The sequence below is a fragment of the Macrosteles quadrilineatus genome, unplaced genomic scaffold, assembly GCF_028750875.1.
Source record: "Macrosteles quadrilineatus isolate MER2022 unplaced genomic scaffold, UCM_ALF_1.0 Scaffold_2__2_contigs__length_208266976, whole genome shotgun sequence".
Lineage (NCBI taxonomy): Eukaryota > Metazoa > Arthropoda > Insecta > Hemiptera > Cicadellidae > Macrosteles > Macrosteles quadrilineatus.
Window position 1 is genome coordinate 156,565,995 of NW_026542595.1, and position 19,936 is coordinate 156,585,930.

Sequence of the window (19,936 nt, forward strand, 5' to 3'; positions counted from 1 at the left end):
AAACTAGCCTGGACATAAGTTTTGACACACAACTACAAAGGCTGCAAAGCATCACAAGGCTAGTCTGCAAATTAAAAGTAAAGTCAGTCAGCAAGTCAGCACTCTACTTCACTTTTAACCAAACGAAAGGAAATTAATTTAAACAATAAATACAACTCGAAACCAATGCAAAAGTAAAATATATTTATGTATAAAAAATAATACATCATAGTTGATTGAAGAGAAAATCAAATCTAGCTTAAAAGCAGGAAAGGTTGGCCAAATGCCAGTTTTAACTTTCCCTTGGTTGTGTTTCAGTGTGGACTTCTTCCTCTATGGTCTTCATGCTTTATTCAAGGGTGACTTCCGCATCACCTCAGTCAGAGATGAGTGGATATTCTCAGATATGGATTTGCTTGAAAACGTTGTGGCTCCTGGAGTCAGGATGTCACTGAAGCTGCACCAGGTATGTGTATTTTCTTATTGTATATTTATTTAGAATGTTAGTGAGGTTAGCAGGCTTGCCTGGATGGGAAAGAGTCCAAACTGGTACAAGAAACTCAAAACTTGACACTTTATAAAAACAAAAATTAGAATATTTTATTTCACTGTCACTGACAGCTTTAAAAAATACAGCTGAGTTTTTAATATTTTGTATGCCAATAATGGATTTATTTCTTTAGTACTTTACATGTTAATATGTTTACATGTTCCCGGTTTGAATTGACTTTATTCTATTTGTCCTCTTATGCCCGGTTCCTTAAGGGTCAGTAAAGGGAGGGTGTAATGTACATTGGTGATGGTCAAAACTAGCAATTTCTAATCTCGAAGATGAAACAAAACTTAAATAAAATCCTGTATCTCAAAACCTAAACGCGTCACTTTTACACTTTTCTGGTTAAGTTTACCCAAAAAATATAGGTTTAGGTTATAATGCATAACGTTTATTATGCAATCAAACTGAATGAAGTTGGATTTCTGACCCTAAAACAGCAACATGAATATGTTGTGACCATTACACTTGAAACTTAAAAAGCTTAATTTTCTTTAAGCAACTAACACTAAAATAAATTAAATTCCTGGCACTGACATCAAAAATATGAATAAATTTGAAGTGGTGAAGTTTTAATTCACGAAACCTGCCGATCGAATTTTGAAACCGAAACTAAGTTTTGGTGGTTACCAGATATGAGATTCAGTGTTGACACATCATTAGCCTTCATTGTTCTTTTTCACATATTGTCAAGTACAGCCAGCTGTTAATTGTTATAGTTAATTTATTCTATCATGTTATTTATTCAGTTAAAACTTGATGGGGTTTGCAGGACCACTTCATGTCACCTGATGAGTACGAGAACTTGTCAGCTTTGTATGACGCCATCAAGATGCACCATGAGAACCTGGTCATCTCACACGAGGGTGACCCTGTGTGGCGCAACGCAGTGTTGGCTGGCACCCCCTCCCTGCTGGCCCTCAGGTAGGTGGACTGGTGCCTAAAGCAGTGTTCTCAACCTGTGGTACGCACAGGCGACTGTGATGGTACATGTAGTTATAACTACAACTATGATTTGTGCTAGACGTCAACATTCATTCTTGGCCTCCTATCGGTAACTGTGAATATTCAACATTACGCTAGAAGGAGGACATTGTTAATATAACATATAATAAAATCAACTGACAGACTTAATAATTGATCTCAAGTTATATGAAAAATTTGAAACTCTTGGTATGGTGCTTAGTACTTCAATCAAGGGCGTCCTTCACTAATTGTGAAAATATCAACTCCGATTCAGAAATGATTGTGATCATCGAAACAATCTTGGTCCAGACATTCTTAGGTTTTAATCTTCAATCTCAGCATTTTAATAACAGTTTTGTTATTTTTATTACATATCCTGTTCAGTATTTGTTTTATTTCCAAATGGTATGGATTTCTTATTCAAATCAGTTTCAGTTAGTAAAATATTATAATACTCAAAAGATATTTTTATTTTCACATCCTACTTGTCTCACGGTTGGAAAGTAGGGTACTTTGATTAGAACAATAATAAATAATAAACAGATTCCATCCACAACTAATTAGCCTACATTCATGCTGCTAAATATTAAGCCAAATATTATTGACTATTAAAGTAGTTGGCCTACACCAGAAAAAAGGTTGGGAAAAACTGACTTACAGAACTCCCTGCACTAAGTGACACTATTAATTACCTAATTTGTTGCCTGTGTTCTTGAGTTAGTATTTTATATTCACCCTACAACTAGTTCTACTAGTAGAACTTCGGTTCTTTTACTAGTTATAATACTAGAACTACTAGCTCAAGAAGGCAGGCAACCTAAAAGGTAATAATATAATTCAAGTACTTGAATCTGAGATCACAACAATATGAGTGATAATGTTTTAGAGTGTAGGTCTTCATAATGAGTGTGACTGTTACAGACATGTGCTGGATGACAGTGGGGATGAGTACAAGATCATCATGTTGAACAAGCGTTACCTCAGTTTCCGAGTGATCAAGATGAACCGTGAGTGTGTGAGAGGCTTGTGGGCCGGGCAGCAGCAGGAGCTGGTGTACTTACGCAACCGCAATCCGGAGCGAGGCAGCATACAGAATGCCAAACAGGTAGGTTTTATAAAAAATATTCATTTAATTTTTTAGAGAAATATATCCTCAGCACATTATGTTCCATCTGTCAATCGCAGTCATTATAATGATATCCCCGCGATCGTGGGAGATGACCTCAATTTCAAGGAAAAATCCTGTTTTGTCCTGGCCCCAACTAAAAGTGCAATCCTGTGCATTCATAGTTTTATTTGACTATGAGAAACAAATGTTTCTCTTTTTAAATTTAAAACCACCGTATATCAACACTGGTTAGCTAATTCCAAGACATTGTACCATCACCCTTTTTGGGGCCCCAGAACATTTGTAGCTAGTCCAGTTGCGGTCCAGGAAAACTAAGCTACCCTACTTGGGCAAAAAAAATTGCTAATTTTAAGGGATGGACGAGATTGGATTTTTACTTCGAGACGAGACGGGGGTTTTTTATTCTTCATACAATTTTGAGACAAGCTCGAGACGGCATTTCCCTTCTCATACTCAACGGGAAATGCACGTTCGCCATTTTTCCTGAATTCGTAACATTTTTAAACTTACTGATTTATGACAGATGACTGGTTAAATACAAAAATAAAAATAACAGACAACATTATTGAAAATCTTTTATTAAAAACATTAATAAAAAACATCAGTATAAAAGAACCAAATATTAATTAGATTTACCTTTATTAAAAGTAACTCTTCCGCATAGGAAACATGGTGATATCACTTAGAATATATCGACTTAAAAATACAAAATTCATCAGTCTGAAACATCAGTCTTACTAGTTAAGTATCAAGATCAAGCAACAATTTTTCAGTCTTCTGTTATTTTAGAATGATTTTGGAGTGACTTGTTTTGGCTATGTTTACAGTAGTAAAACATGCCCCACACTGCTTACACTTAACAAAATTTTTCATTATTTGTAATATCCAAACCAAAAATTATAAAACAATTAAAGCAATATTTACATGTAAAAACTAATTAAATAAGAACACCTTTGCAAAGGAAACGCAACAGCAATGTTTATTTTTATTTTTTTTATAATCTTGTCTTGAAAAAATTTTGATCAAAATTAAAATTAAAATTTTTGCAGGCCTTGAGAAACATAATCAACTCTTCGTGTGACCAGCCCATCGGATATCCCATCTTTGTGTCGCCTCTGACAACTTCCTACGCAGAGACAAACGAGCAGTTGTGTGGCATCGTCGGGGGCCCCATCAGTTTGGGAACCATAAAACGAGCAGTGCTCAACTTCTGGGCAAGGTAAAATAATCACCATTATTGTTTATACTGTATTGTTCTAATTGGTTCAATAGTGGAGAGTTTCAAAACTCTCTTTACAAACCGTCGGATGGTTTACATATTTTAACATTTTGTGTTTTATTTTGGTCCAATTATTTTCTGTACTTTTCTCTTGTGTTCCATTTATGATTATTTTTCTACATCCCTGTTTGCCGCGTCTTCCTCATTTTTGTTTGTTTAGCTCTACCTAAATTTTGATTTGATTTTGAAGGAATGACACTCAAAAACAAGAGAACAGCACATTTAAGAAGTAAGATTTTAAATTTTCAGCATATAAACTAGAATGTGTTCAAGTTAGTTTTAAGTGAAAAGGTAAAAGAAGGCACTACAAAGGTTATTTCTCTTAACGTAGATACTAAGGGGTTGACTTGTGTAGGGTAAGGAGAAGATGTGTGGAGGGCTGCTCCAGTGGGGGGTCAGTACCTCATGACGATGGCGGCTTTGGACATGATGGGGTGTATGCTATGACAACATACAACATCCACACAGGTAAGCATTCCTTTTCAACTTTTATTTTGTTGTATTTACCCTAAAAAACCCCAATTCATGTTCCTTAGTGTTTGACTACTTAACTTCATTGTAACTCTAGTACCAAACCAAGTTAGCTTAGTAGTAGTGTCTTGGTCAGATGCAGTGTTTGGGAAGCTACTTTTAAAATGTAGCTAGCTACAACTACTGCTACATTTCCAAAAAAATAGCTTAGCTACAGCTACAGCTACAGTTCCGAAAAAGTAGCTAGCTACAACTACAGCTACAATGAAATGTAGCTACAGCTACAATTTTAGCTACTTTTCCAAGACGTTACTTTTTATTCCACGCACATTAGGTAAATGTAAAATTAATTGCAACTACATTTTTATTGAACAAACATTTAAACAAAAAATGTCAGTATTGTATCTAACATTACCTTGTACGGTACTTGGAAAACAAATTATTCCTAGATTGTATTTAATTTGTTGGCATTATAAACCTAACATTACAACAACAGAACCAAAGTTGGGTGTCCCATCATATTTAGTACTGTACTTATTTTTAAGTATTGCATTATTTTTAAGAATCTTATATGTAAATTTCATTAAGTTCAAAGGACATATAACCAAAATATTTTAAAAGCTCATTTTATTTCTTTAATATAGATTCATTTATAGATGTCTTATACCTATCAACAATTAAGACCAATAAAACTGTAAAACGATTATTTAAAAATACTTTTTTGTGTTACAGAGCCTAGCCTACTGAAATTGGAGTTTATTGCCTTTCTTCTTTACTTTTAATGTTAAAAACGACATTTAAAACCACAGTGATTAGTTACTTGTTCTATGAATAACACTTTTCAATGTCAAGAATTTTTTTATTGTCATTATTCGTAGGGCAAATTGTGCTTCGACCTAGTTGGTACAGAAAACAGTATTCAGCAACTTATCCTGAAATTGGCTTTTAATTTAAACATGTTGAAATTTGTAAAGTAAAAAAATAACATATAGGCCTACTTGGCTATGTAACAAGTTGGCTATAGTAGGCTAGTTCTTGCAAGGACTAAACAGATATATTCCTAATAATTGAACTTGGAACTAGGTATTCGTCTTAAACCATAGCATAGCCTAGGAATAGTCCTATACAAGAGCTGTTAGCAGCAGCAAACTATGCTATTTTTTCAATGTAAGTTTCATGTTATATGGAGATTTTTTCGTTACAATTATCATGTAGTCTAGCCCTATCTTAAATCTCATCAGGTAATTTCCTCTTTGTTAATTTAATAAACCTTTGAAAAATCTTCGTAATCTAACCAAGGAAGGGCTTGTGATGATGAACCAGAATCAACAGCTGAAGCAAAGGTTGATAGACCAGCTTTCTCATTATTTTAAGGTTTAGTGTTGGTTTCCATTAAAACCCAAGTTGAAACACTATCTATATAATAAAGAAACTAAATTGATAACTAATTTCCCTGTCAATCACTTGCAAGCGCCCAATTATAGCTTCTCTTGTCACCTCACCGGTAACGTTTAAACGTCGTCTGCATCTAGCGATTTTATTTTATTTGACAGTAATCATAGAGTAGTAAATTAAGGAAATGAGAGCCATAAATGTGGATAACACTCATTTAATGGCCTCCATGTCCACACAACGTTGTAATAGGGAATGAAACGGCTGCAACCAGCTGTATGAAGCAAAGAAAGTGGGCATAATTTTTTGGAAAATCTCAGTTTGAAAGAGGTTGTTTCACATAAGGTTGAGGTTATGATAAAAATCACTATCTCAAAAAATGTTTATGTAGCGAGAAAAGTAGCTAAATTTCCACTACAACTACTTTAAAAATGTAGCTCGCTACAGCTAAAGCTACAAAATCTTAAAAGTAGCGTAGCTACAGTTAACGCTACAAAAAAAGTAGCGCGCTACTGTAGCGACGCTACTTGTAGCGCGCTACTTCCCAACACTGGTCAGATGAGCTAGACATTGTTGGTTTGAGCCTGTGGGGCTGTATTCTTATTTTATTGAAACTGGTCTAAATTCCTGAAACCTTTGTGGATGTATGCTCGGAATCAAACATGTCCCTCTTTCACCGAGACGCTAATTGCTAGGCTAGCAACATACTTTCAGGCTCATCCTAATATATTTTTTAAGGGCTCAAAATGTGTTATAACAGGTTACATACCTTGACGTCCACAATTCCTTAGTCGGTATCCGTTGACTATAGTTTCGACTGCTATGTAGTCATTATCAAAAACGGAACGTTAAAATATTACATTCGTTGAATGTCGTCAAATCTTAAATACATCGAACACACAAACAAACATAACACGAACACGGTAGACATTTAACATAATTGGCCGGCCGGCACACGTCACTGAACTGGTCGACGACGATGACTGTTTACCCCACTCCATTCCGTTTATCAGCTGTGCCTCCAGGACTCGTGTTGCCTTGCGCTGTCGGAGCACTACTTGTTGAGAGTGTGTACACTAACACCGGGGCTTTAGAATACTTTAACATCACGTAATTATTAACATCCTTTAACATTGAAAGAATACGTTTATCGTTGTATTCTAAAGCCCCGGTGTTAGTGTACACACTCTCAACGAGTAGTGCTCCGACAGCGCAAGCATCAAAGGTACGAATTCACAGCCCAAACGAGTTAACATATCACATTTTTTTTTATTCCAACATACAGATACATTTTTCCCAAAAACAAAGAGCTATTTTTAAATTTTTTTTTAAATTTTTTTTTTAATTTTTAAAAAAAATTATAAAAAATTATTTTTTTTTTAATTTTTTAATTTTAAATAGCTAGTGATTATTATCTTATTTTTCCACACCTGAATGCAAATTTTGGTGAGAATCGCATTACCCATTCTCCCTGTGAACTTGTACCAAAGATTAAAAATTTACTACTTTCAAGCTCCATATCTCGCTTAATATTCAAAATAAATAATTTTTTCTTATATATTTGTATCTCTAATTTTTAGTACAATTGAACAATAACAAAAAATAAGACATCAAATTTTTGACCAAACACCCTTAAGGTTTTCATTGAGCATGTTGTACGGGTCGGATTTAGTGGCTTTGTATATTTCGAACTCTTCGAGGGTGTCTAGCATGAAGCCTTTCTTACAAACATGTAGAATTTCTGCATTATCATTAAAACTAATAACAGTATGGTTTGAATTTAATAAATGTTCAGAAAACTTGGATTTTTGTTCTGTTTGTTTTGGTTTAGGTAAATGTTCAGAAAAACGTTTCTTAAATGATCTGCCGGTCTGACCTATGTAATAGTTTGGACAGTCTGAACATTTAATTTTATAAGTACCAGTAGCTAATTCCTTGGGTTTATTGTTGTTCGGCAACCTTTTATTTAGTTTCGCCCCAAGTTTGTTAGACGTTCTATAGGCCAGAGTTAAGCCGTGAGGGTTCAATTCTTTCCTTAGTGTGTATTGTAGGCTGTTGCTGTATTCCACAGAGACAAAATGTTTATTAACTGTTGTAGTATTACTAGGAGAGGGTTTTGGGTTTTGTTTATTAATTATCCTATCAACGATGGAACTTCTATAACCATTTGCAACAGCAATATTTTTGATTATATTTACTTCTTTTAGGTAATCCTTGTCGAAATGTGTTTTGTCTACAGTAGTTGTACAAAGTGGCTTTGTGTTCACTTCCATGTTCGTCTATCAACACACCCAAAGCCTAGTAGTATATTTTTGTTAGGGCAGTAAAATGTGTTTGGTCTGCAATGGTCATACAGTGTGGCATTTTATTTTTGTTCTCTTCCATGTTCGTCCAGCAACGCTACTAACACCAATTATTGTTCTTTTGAGACCTAGTTGGCAGTTGGTCCAATATTCGTATTAGTATATTAAGATTAAACTGTTTCAGACTGTTAATATTAAAACACAGTCGTATTTAATTATTTTATTTTGCTACTATTGAAGTAAGATTTTTAGTTCTCACATAACTGAAGCAAAAAATATAATGTGCAATTTAAGTCAAAATGGCTTTTGTACTGTGCTAATCCCACAAGGCACTCTCCTTGAAAAAGTGCAACTATGCTCACTAGTTGCAAAAAAAACTATTGTTTTATAAGTAAATTGCAGCATGTTTTAGCATTGAAATGTATTTGCAATGTAAGGGCTATGATAGAGTTTACAGGCCATGTGATTTTCAGGATACGGGCACACAGGCAGCCAGTCTATGGAGGGTACGATGGGTCGAGGAGGGTCCCTGGGCCGCAGTGGTAACCGAGGCAGCATTGCTAGCGCAGGCAAACCTTCGTCCTCCACTCTAGCATCACTGGCTGGACTGCTGACGTCCACTCAGCCCTCGGTCCCCCAGGAGGAAAGGGATCAGGTCATGCAGAGAGTGAGGGTATGTTGTAGGCCTATACAGTAGTGTCAAGCATGACTAGTGGTCAAAACCAGCAATTTCAAATTTAGAAACCGAAAAAATCTTTTTAAAATCAAATCCTGACGTTTGTGAAGATTATATGTAAAACCTACTGTAACTTCTTACCGAATTTCAATAAACCGTTTCATAAGTATTTAAAAATTGGTTTGAGAATGAAATAATGTGAATAAATGGCAATTTTGTGCAGGAATAAAATTCAAAAACAAGTTTATACTACTTTTTTGGTAAAAACATTAATAGGTATTGCCTGCATTTTTTGAGAGGTTGTATTTTCTGTTATGAACAGTAATAATGACACCATAAAGTCATATACTCTGCCCATACTCTGAAGGTACATGTCATGATTTAGGTATCTCCAATCACTCCACTTATTATTCAAGCATGTAGAATACCATTCAGTTTGTCACCTCCTCACACCTGCTTACTTCTCTGCTACTCGTCTTGTCAATGCAACATGGAGACCTGAGTTGCTGAGCGGATGAACAATTGTGATGTTTTTACTTTGTCAGTAATTTTTCAAGTTTGTTTTGACAATGATTTCAAAACGGAGACATTTTCAATGAAAGAAAAACTTAATCCTAATCTTAGCCTTGGTTTACAAATAAAACGTTATTTGTGCAATCTATATATATAATACGCTAAGCCGATTTTTGTGAACAGAACTCCTCGCTCATTTTTGGACCGATTTTGATGATTAAAGTGTCAAAAAAATTGCCCTGATCTGTAGTTTTGTAAAGTTTTTTAGTTTTTTTTTATATCTTTATTAGTTTGGTCAGGATCTTCCATCAAAGTTGGGTTTTCTCCCATAAGATTAACATGGGGGAATCTAAATATTTAATTGGAAACTTTGTCTCCACTTATTTGAGAGAACGGCTGGGCGTAGAAACTTGGTAGAGGTGTCCAAAGAAAGGTCTTGGTCTGTAGATGAGTTATCAAAAGAAAAACGGAGTAAATTCGCTTAGGGCTCTGCCCCAGACTCCTTTAAAGATCCCTCCACAGATTTGTTTACATTTTGGTCATGTGGATAATACTTTTTTAATAAAACAGCTGTTAATTTTAAAATTGTGTTTTAAACAACACACATTTATTGGGAGTTACAGAATTGTCCAAAAGAAGTATTTGCAATGTTATTTTCTGTTTTTAAAATTGATTTTCCTCTGTATCATTTGTGTTGCAATATAAAGTTCCATTACGAAATCAGTGGAAAATCCTTTTATCACAATAACTCCTACAATTGTTTCTTATTGAACTATCTTATGCCTATATCTATTTTACGGGTTGGTGTCTGCCTTTTTCACACCTTTTCCCTATATTTTATCATATTATTCTAGACAGATCATCATAGGTTCATGAGATTATTGTCATACATGCTTTCAATCATTGGAAAAATCTTCGCTTGTGTAATACAATACAAAATAATACAAGTGCAGAAGGGCACGGTGCCCATTTGAGCCGTGTCCATATTTTGTTAAATTATATAATAGTGGTTGGTTTACAGCAACTGGATAAAACATTTTACAATATTTATGTAGAAAGTTGTGCATGATTTAGAAAGTCATTAAGCTGGAAAACTGCAATATACTGCAGACTTTTCAGAGAGGTTACTTTGATGTATTCATTCAGCTTAGTGAAAACATAATATAGATATGTATACAAATAAGAACTTGAACTCTCTGAGAGCCTTTGATTGTTATTAGACTAACGAAAAGGGTTGTGCATGTTTACTAGCGCTACTCAGCAACAAAAACCATTTAATTTATCTCCAAAATATATATTCTTAAAGTGCACTGAGCAGCAGCCTAAAAACTCATGTAACTTACCCATATAATATAGATACAAAACACTCAAACTCGCATTGTGACATTTATAATTCGGCTCTTATTTCTCCAACAGAAAATTCATCTGCAGAAGAATTTTATTGTGCTCTTACTATGTCATTCGCGTTATTTGTTGGCCATGAAGCTGCACTACCATATAAATGAGGAGGTCCCTAACAGTTCAAGAATATAAGCCAACTTCACTTCAAGTATATTCCACTACACCTAACATTCCGTAGAGAGATTATATTGCCCCAGTCAGAAAATCAGAAATCAGAAATCGTTTATTGTCCTTAAGCAAAACAATCGTGCAATAGACATGGTCACATATTATGGTAAAATAGGGTTACACAGTAACCCAGTCAGACTGGATTAATAATATTTTCACTCTATCATCGCAGTTAGCTGAAGTTACATAAAACCTCAAGAGCAACCGTCGATTTCGACGGGTTTCCCCTAGTGATTATTAATGGTTAACAATGGGTTTTTATTATTTACCATGTTATAGTATGATAAAGTTTTGTATGGCTGACACAAGGTTCATTCTTCTTTAGCCTACTATACAAGTTTAAAAACAGGTCTGTGAGGTAATCAGTGTTTTTATTTAGAACATAAATGCACAGGTTTAGTACAGTTAGAATATCAATGTTGGGTACCGCAGATAGGATGCAAGATGTGTATGTTTATTGAGTGTTAATAAACATGTTATCAGTCACATGGGTTTCTATCAATTTAGCTGTACATTTTCAAGAAGAATTTACAGTATTTAGATAGTTGGTTATTGTTGTTTCAGATTGTAGATCCCAATCAAGTGTATGATGCCATCAACCTGGGCCGTCGCATAGACGTGAGCTGGCCTGATGAGAGGATGAGGGCGAGGGGAGGACGATCTCACTGGCGAGACTGGCTGCCTGAGAAGGGCATGGAGGGTCAGGTAGGTCAACATTTGTTTTCAAGTTTGTTATCAGAGTGTTTATAGTTGTCAACCAACTTAACCAGCTACAATCACATCCATCTGTTCTACATTTTTGGTCTAGATATCTCTGACTTGTCATTTTATAACACAGAAGTAAAATGTGTGTATTTTGCCACATAATGAAAGGTATTGATCATAACTTGTACTGAAAGTGATTTACTGGCACTTGCTTCAACTCACCTTGTATGGTGTATGAAATCTGGTGTTCCTGTATTCAGCTTGCTTTGCCCCACACTTGAAACTTAAGCGTGCACAGGAAAATGCCACTTTCAAAACTAATAAAATATGGCCTACTAGTCTTGGCTTTTCAAATTGTTCAAGGTCTCTGAAATTTGTTGTTGAAAGTTACTACCAAACCCGGAACTACAAGCTATTTTAATCTTTCCTAGATGTTGTATTTTGACAGTTTTGTATTGTTGAACAGGTGGTCCACAGGTGGGTGCCTAGTCACAGAGACCCCAGCCGTAGATCTCACGTAGACAGAACCATCCTACTGGTCAAGATAGAGGACAAGTTTGTCCCCATAGCTGAGGCCGGGGTGGTAGACCTGGGGGCCGAGGTATAGCAGGTGAGGGTCGCAGTCAGTTAGACCTATAGGCTATTTAAATAATGCAGTGTCTACAATCAATGAAACCCTGAACTACAACGACATTATGTGGCACTCGGACAGCATGATTTTGCAAGCATTGGAATTTGGAAACACAAGGCTTTAAATTATTTAACTGCATTTAATATTATTTGTAGTTTATTCAAACCCCACAATAATGACTTGTGTTATTCTGGTTTAGGTTTCATACATTTTTAGTGAGTACTTTTTGGGATAGCAACTTGTAAAATATAGAAAAATCATTTGTATGTCTCATAGAAAATAAATTAGATATCTTACATTTTTCCTTGACAAAAATACTTTTGAATCAAATATGGTGTATTTTCACAAATAATAAGCTTCGCCAAAACAAAATCCTCTATTTCCATGCGGCCAAAGGCATAGATAGTGTTATAGTCCTATATGTGAGAAATTTAGACTTTGAATCTGATGTTAAATGTGTTATTTTACAGATTCCCAGAGCATCTTGAGGTACCGAATGCCTTACATCAACAGACTGATTTAGTATTAAGTTTCAAACGGTAATCAAACGTTATGTAAATATTATAAATAGTATTGTATATAAGAACTCGTCTCGTATTGTTACGGCCTGCTTGTTGATTATTTGTTTTGTATGGATTTAGTCGATGGCTGTGTTAATGGATTTATCCATTGAAAACCAAAGTATCCAGTTTATATTAATGGAAGTACGCTTTTGAAGCTTTTTAATGTTTTTTAGCTTTCACTTAATCAAATAATTGCAGTATCGGTGTAGCTGCATTGTTCTGATCAGAAGTGACTGGTTAATCATGTAGACACTAGGTGTAAAGTTGTTTAATTGAAATTAGAAAGAGTTTATTTTTACATGGCTGGGGAAAATTACTTTACCATGACTTGTTACTTAATGTTATCCCACCTTTAACCATTCAGTGTTATTAGGACAGAATTTTTTTAACAATGAGTTTAAATACTGAAGTAGACATTTTATCTGGTATGGGACAGCTTTAACCAGTTTTTTTTCTTTTTTTCAAAGAGGGTACAGTTAAAAGACCCTCAGATGGAGTGTGTTACTATTGGGGTTCATATTTCCCTTCTTTTTATTTATTATGATAGTTCTTAAAGACAAAAAATGCCTATGGTTTACAGTAAGTTTTAATTTTATTTGGGCTGATAAAAGTTTTTTTATTAATAAGATAATGGTTTACAGCAGCATGCTCTAATGGTGGTTAACAAATTGTTTTTTTTTTCTGGCTTCACTCTAATGCATCTATAGCCAAGTTTTCAATACTGTATCTGTGTTCCTCAGTTTACATATAACTTTATTTTAATTCTTTCAACTTAAATAAGGTTTCCCCAGCTGTCGCTAAAACCCTGAAAGCAAGCTTACACATAATTGATTAGCTGATGTTCCATTTGAATTGATTTTAAACCCAAGTGCAATACCTTGCAATGAACGTCTAAAATCCTTTTAAGCTGTGTAACCAACACAGTGATTTTTTTTTAACTGTGTGCGTTCCTAATAATATGCATTTGAATGTTAACTTCTGTTATGACAAAGTTTTATGTACATATTTTATAGTATGTCATCAACTTATAAAACTCAACTTAACTTTAGATTGCCTAAAGCAAAGTAGTGTGTCACATTGTTTAACAATAAAATAAAACAGTACTGCTAATTTCCCAGCAAAAACATCACTCTCATTACTCATGTTAACAAGCTCTTTTATTAACTTGTTATTCCTATTTATGTGCAATTTAAACTTGTTTTATACTCATACACATATCACGTCGTTACTTTATTTATCAAAGGAAACTACTATATGTTTTGTATCTAGCCTTTACACCTAGAATGATTGCTGTTTCCTGGCAATTTTAATGATCAATGGTTTGTTACAAAACTGAAGGTGTTCAGGTAATACCTTCATTATTCTTATTTACAAGGTAAAACCTGTTTTATGAACCTTGATAATCTCGCATTACCCCTAGTAGCGTTATTTGTAGGACAATCTGTAATTTTTTACAATAAAAATATAAACTATGTTAGTGATGACTCATCCATTTATTCAATATGAATTTTCCAAAGGAACTATCAAATAATGTAAGAAGACTGATTTAAATCAACTAGTACATTTGATTTTACATTGGGAAAGCGTTGTAACTAAATAATTTTATTTTACTTCAGTGACTCCTTAAATACATTGCCACTATCTAATTGGCTTTCCATTATTGCAGAATAATACCACTGTTTGGAAGTAATAATAATAATAATTTTGCATTTTTTATGTTTCATAGAAGCTGTCCTATTTTTTTACAGACCAATTTACTGTGTTGTTTCTTTGATTTCTTGTGATTTTATTGTTACTTATTGCTTGTGATTGAGAAAGCTATGAAATATTTTCTAGTTCTTGTTAGTAGTACTGGGGTCTGTTCTTCTGGAGAAGGGATTTCAATTAAGAAACAAAATGTGTACGTTGATAAACCCAAACTTTATGGCAAAGCGTTATTTTTATATTACTTGTGTCTAAGTTTAAACCGTGAAGAATTTGAGAAATAATAGAAAATATCTGTAAAACTGAACTAAAAATGTAACAAATAAAAGTAAGAAATGAAGTTTTAACTTCCAGAGAGGACTGAAACAGCAAGACTTTCATTGTAACGGTTAGTCAATCATTGTTAAAAAGTTTATTGCAGTCAATAAAATTGCCCAAAGACATTAGTTTTGCTAAGATTGTGTTAGTCAGAGACTGTTTGGAGTGGTTTGTTATACATAAGAGACTATATGAAGTATAAGTTGCAGTCATCTTTTTATAATATTAATAAAACTAATTTTGTACTCTGTTAATTCATTCACAACCCTTATGTAATATATAGGTACCACCTGCTAAATTATATATTACTCTCTCCCCCTATACAAATACATAGTAGCCTTTATATAGAAAATATTTTTTTATCAAAATTTTTTTTGTTTTGAGTTTTGGGTAAATACATACTGATACATTTCGACTATTTTGAGTCCCCCTGAACCCAAAAAAGTGGTTTTCAAAGTGATGTCTGTTTTTGTGTGTGTATAGATGTGTACAAAACTACTTATAACAATAACTTCAGTTATAAAAAGCCTCGGTATAGCACACCATATATTTCACTCGTTCAGGTATTTTCACACCCGTGAATTTTGATGAAATTTGGTATGCAGGTACTAATCCATGTGGAAGATTGATTCTAAATTAAGAATATTGGTGGTAAAACATTATCTTCTTCTCATGTCAAATTTTGGTGTGTCACGGTTACGGTTCGATTTTGGGACTATTTTATTTCTTGTCATGGTAAATTATCTGATGTCTAGTATTAAGTAATCGAAAACCATCATGTTTGCTGACAACACATCCTTCCTCAAGTTAGTTAAGATTTGCAAACTGTGAATAGCACTGCTGATGAAACTCTATGAAGAGGGCTGTCTACTAGTTTAGATCCAATGGTTATTACAATTTAATGAACCAATAATACAAAAAGCTGTATATGCCTACTCCTTGATTGATGAAATTGAATTGAATGCATAAAATTACTAGGGTTACAGATTGATTGTAACTTGAAATTTAATGACCTGGTCAGTTTGACAGACAACCTCTCCCGGGTTAACACTCTACCACACAGACGATACTGGTAAACAAAGCCCAACTTTTAGCCTGATCAGGTTATAACTCACTATAGGCTGAGGTTGAGTTGACATAGATAGTTGTAAGCAACAGTTGAGTCGTACTATGTGCATGGTGACCAATTAATATGTTTGGGGCATAGGGGTCAAATACACAAAGTTAAAAGTAGACAAATTTATTACACTTTAACATTAGCACATTGAAGTTTGCATTACATTTCTTGTTTGAGCAAAGTGAAATATTTGGGTTTAAATAATAACATACACATACACTTGCTCCTATGCTACAGTAGTTCATCTTCCACTCCTACAATCATCACTTAACAACTATATAAGTTACTTCATAATTATATTGTTTTTTAATTCATATATGTTTTCAACTCTAACCCAGAAGTAAGGGTTTACATTATTTATGCTCTTTTTCAAACACTTTTTTCCAATTACCAAAATTAAAAAAAAAATAACCATACAGTCTTCATTTGTGATGAGTTTAAAAAGAAAACATCAACTACTCTATTTTATACTTTGTAAAATACATTATCACAAATTTGTTTATCTAAATATTCATATAAACTTCACAATTGACTCACACTTTCATAGAGGCTATGGCACATTTAGTGAATCAATACACATAAAATATGTAGGCCTAATTATTTCCTTAACATTTCACCAAGATAATATATCCTTCCAAAATATTTTACACACTAAAGCAGATCTTAATATTTGTAAGCTAAGGCATCTTTTATAAAAAGACTAGCTACAAACAGTCAAGTTCACTGGTAAGGAACAACCAATAGTGCCGGTAAACATATGGTAACATTTCAACCAATTAAATGAAAAAGGGAATGTTTAAGTTATAGCATAGACAAAAAGATTTAAACATAGACCTTCAGCCGTGTTACGGTTTCCACAGGTTCTGGCGCAAACCGCTGGGGCGCCAAGTAGTTACGGCATTTTTGCTGCGTAATTACCAGGCGCTCCCAGCAGTGTGCGCCAGAACCTATGGTACCCATGGTAACCGCAGCACGGCTGACAGTCTATATTTAATTCTTTTTGTAAATGGTTATAGTAATTAAAAAAAGTTTGCCGTTAATAATTTAACCTGCTGATGGCAATATATTAGAAGTTTGATAGAAATAATAATTGTTCTAATACAACTTTACACTTGAATCGTATTCATTCGGATGCATTTTAACTGATGAGTGATAAACTCATGTTTAACATTCCTACCTGTGCACTTCGAGGGAGTTCTATGAGCAAAACAGTACCACACATAACTATGTCACAAATGGATAATAATAAATAACAAATAGTAGCATAAATTTAAAACAGTAGGTATAGACTGATCTGATAAAATTGTCAACATTTTGGCTTCACTCATTTTTATCCCAATTCAAACACTTTAAGAACCTTCCTTTCATGACTTTCCATAGGTTACCAAGAAATAAGGTTTAAGCAGCAGCTTTTTCGTCAACTTTTGTGCCAAACACTTTCAGTTCCTCTCTGAGTACCTTGCCTGCAGGGTTGCGGGGAATCACATCTAGGAATCTCACTCCTCCAGCGAGCTTCTTGTAGGCCGCCACCTGTGGAACATCATTTGAAGGTATATTTATAAAGTAACCATCCTCTAGGACCAGACTTATAAATGAGACAATGTTTTGATCCGTGTCAAATAACATTTACTGCCTGAAAACAGTAGAACACTTCAAGGGATACTTATTAAACAGTCCGTATTTTGTCAAATGATGGGTATACAGTATATGTAGCATAACTGTAGCAGTCCCTCGCAGTGATTAAAATGTAAAATCATTATTTTTTAAACATTCAAACACTTGGGTTGTCACAGTTTGTCTTTTGTTAGAAAAAGGTTTGATCTACATTTAGATTTGGTAAAAATAATGAGGGACATTAACTTTATACATACTTTTTATCACTGGTACTAGATATTACAGAATTTTTGAATTATATTAAAATAAATAGAATTTATAAGTGTGTGTAAACCATTATTCAAGCTACTTGTTTGAAAATAGCATCCTGCTAAAACATGCTACACCCTAGCTGATTAAATCGATCTAATGTAGAGTCAATATTCCATCTGTCAATAACCCCTGCCCTAACTATGAATTTTCATAGGGCAAATTAGATGAGATGTGTACATTAAGCTCTGAGTACACCAAAAGATCAATTTTCCCCCTTCTAGTCTTTTTCCTCTTCATATATGAATAATTTTAAATAGGAAATCTATAAAACATTATCAACATACAGTATAGTGAACTTACCTTGGGTTCAAGGAATGTAGTGATCTCAGATTCGGTGAGGTGGTAGCCTGGCCGCCGCACAACGAAGGCCCGAGGGATCTCTCCAGAGAGGATATCTGGAATGCCTACGACTGCACAGTCAGCCACCCCGGGCATCTGCATGATGATGCCTTCCAGCTCTGTAGGTGAAACCTAACGAAAATAAATTATAAAGTTAATCAATGTGTAATACAATAAATACCTTATTAACTGTACATAGACTTGGAAACTGATGTTTACCATGGGAATTTATCAAACTAATTAAGTTATTTGCTTAGAAAAAAATCCATAATGATTTTACTATTTTTTTACATTAGTTTTTTAAGCTACAGTAGACTCCCTCTTATCCGAACTCCTCGTGACCGAGGCTAGTCCGGATAACGGTTTTTCCCGTTAAGCCGACGTCACCAAAAACTCGTTAAAACGAACCATTTACGGTGATATTCTACTTAAATTTAGGAGAGCATTGAATTAAGACATGTGATCACTGGTCTCAAATCTTTCCCACGAGAACAGTCGTTTCAGTACCACCCACTTCCTGCCGATCTAGTGTGGTTAAACCAATGTACTGATAAAAATTGTCCAGTTAGAGATGTCATTTCTGTCAAGTGTAGTCCGGTTAAACCGATGTCCGGTTAAAAGGTGTCCGGATAAGAGGGAGTCTACTGTATAAAGTACCAGTACCTAATTTAATACAGTAATTATTATTATTAAAATACAAGAATAGTTTTTGGGACCTAAATGAGTGTAGAAGCATAGATAAACATATTGGTTGGATTAGAATTGTCTGTTTAGTGTTTTTTGATTTGATTGTACTCGTTTTAGCGAATTTCCCATATAAGGAATAAGCTATTACAATAGTACTCATGGCAAGACCTGGACGCGGGACCGATTTTTTGTTTGTTTTGAGGTCCCTAGAGGCCAAAAACACCATCCGTTCAAATTCATATATATATATATATATATATATATTTATATTTTGTTATTGTATACATCAATGAGGGCTACTTTAAATGTTACTAAGCAAATCAAAATACCACAGTACCCTAAGAACATTTTATTTTATATTACTTACTTGTTTCGGACATTAATGCCATGATAGTATAGTATATTGAATAGGTTATATACTATACTGTGATCATGGCATTAATGTCCGAAACATGTAAGTAATATAAAATAAAATGTTCTTAGGGTACTGTGGTATTTTGATTTGCTTAGTAATATATTTATATATACATCTATATCTATAAAAGAGGAACTATGTATGTGTGTGTGTGTGTGTGTATATATATGTATATACGTTATGGACTCCGAAACCGCTCGACAGATTGTAATGAAACTTTCAGGCATTATTAAGCATCTTTCAAAGATGGTTCGAGTGAAGTTTGATGCAGATCTGTCAAAAGGGCTCTGCCCCAGAGGGTTTTAAGTGGGCCGATGTCAGACTTTTTGATCTACAATGTTTACATAAATAGAATTTAAAAGCAGATGTTTACTTTCACCAACTGTTTTGCACGTTTGAATAATTACAACATTCTGTATTACCATTAGTCATGATTTGAAATAGTGCCACAGTGTTTCTACAGAGTGCAGCACAGAAAACTATTTTACTTTTGAATAAGTCCAAATGTATTAAACCCCAATCGCAGCACACCTGTGCACTTAACAACATTAAATTCTCCAATGTTAAATATTAAAACATAAAAACCTTTATCAAAGTATTATAAACAATAAAAGGGATGACTTTTTAAAATTTATGAAAACAGCTAATTTTCAACCAAAAGGTGAGTGAGCGTAGCGAACGAACATCAACCTGGAGGCGAG

General features: G+C 34.1%; 2 protein-coding genes across 2 annotated transcripts in view; one reads left to right on the forward strand and one right to left on the reverse strand.

The window, feature by feature from the left end:
- Nucleotides 1-14,210, forward strand: part of LOC128985058 (pecanex-like protein 1) — a 58,581-nt gene extending 44,371 nt beyond the window's left edge. The window contains exons 24-32 of the mRNA XM_054404430.1: nt 298-445; nt 1,305-1,456; nt 2,420-2,603; nt 3,677-3,846; nt 4,262-4,374; nt 8,546-8,745; nt 11,395-11,535; nt 12,002-12,145; nt 12,637-14,210. Coding sequence (XP_054260405.1) covers nt 298-445; nt 1,305-1,456; nt 2,420-2,603; nt 3,677-3,846; nt 4,262-4,374; nt 8,546-8,745; nt 11,395-11,535; nt 12,002-12,142 — 1,249 coding nt within the window. The 3' untranslated portion in view covers nt 12,143-12,145; nt 12,637-14,210. The remainder of the gene's footprint in view (nt 1-297; nt 446-1,304; nt 1,457-2,419; nt 2,604-3,676; nt 3,847-4,261; nt 4,375-8,545; nt 8,746-11,394; nt 11,536-12,001; nt 12,146-12,636) is intronic.
- A 1,765-nt stretch (nt 14,211-15,975) lies between these two features.
- LOC128985409 (uncharacterized) overlaps nt 15,976-19,936 on the reverse strand; it is a 51,013-nt gene continuing 47,052 nt past the window's right edge. The window contains exons 9-10 of the mRNA XM_054404870.1: nt 18,095-18,265; nt 15,976-17,398 (exon numbers count right to left, since the gene is read on the reverse strand). Of these exons, the coding sequence (XP_054260845.1) occupies nt 17,267-17,398; nt 18,095-18,265 (303 nt within the window). The 3' untranslated portion in view covers nt 15,976-17,266. The remainder of the gene's footprint in view (nt 17,399-18,094; nt 18,266-19,936) is intronic.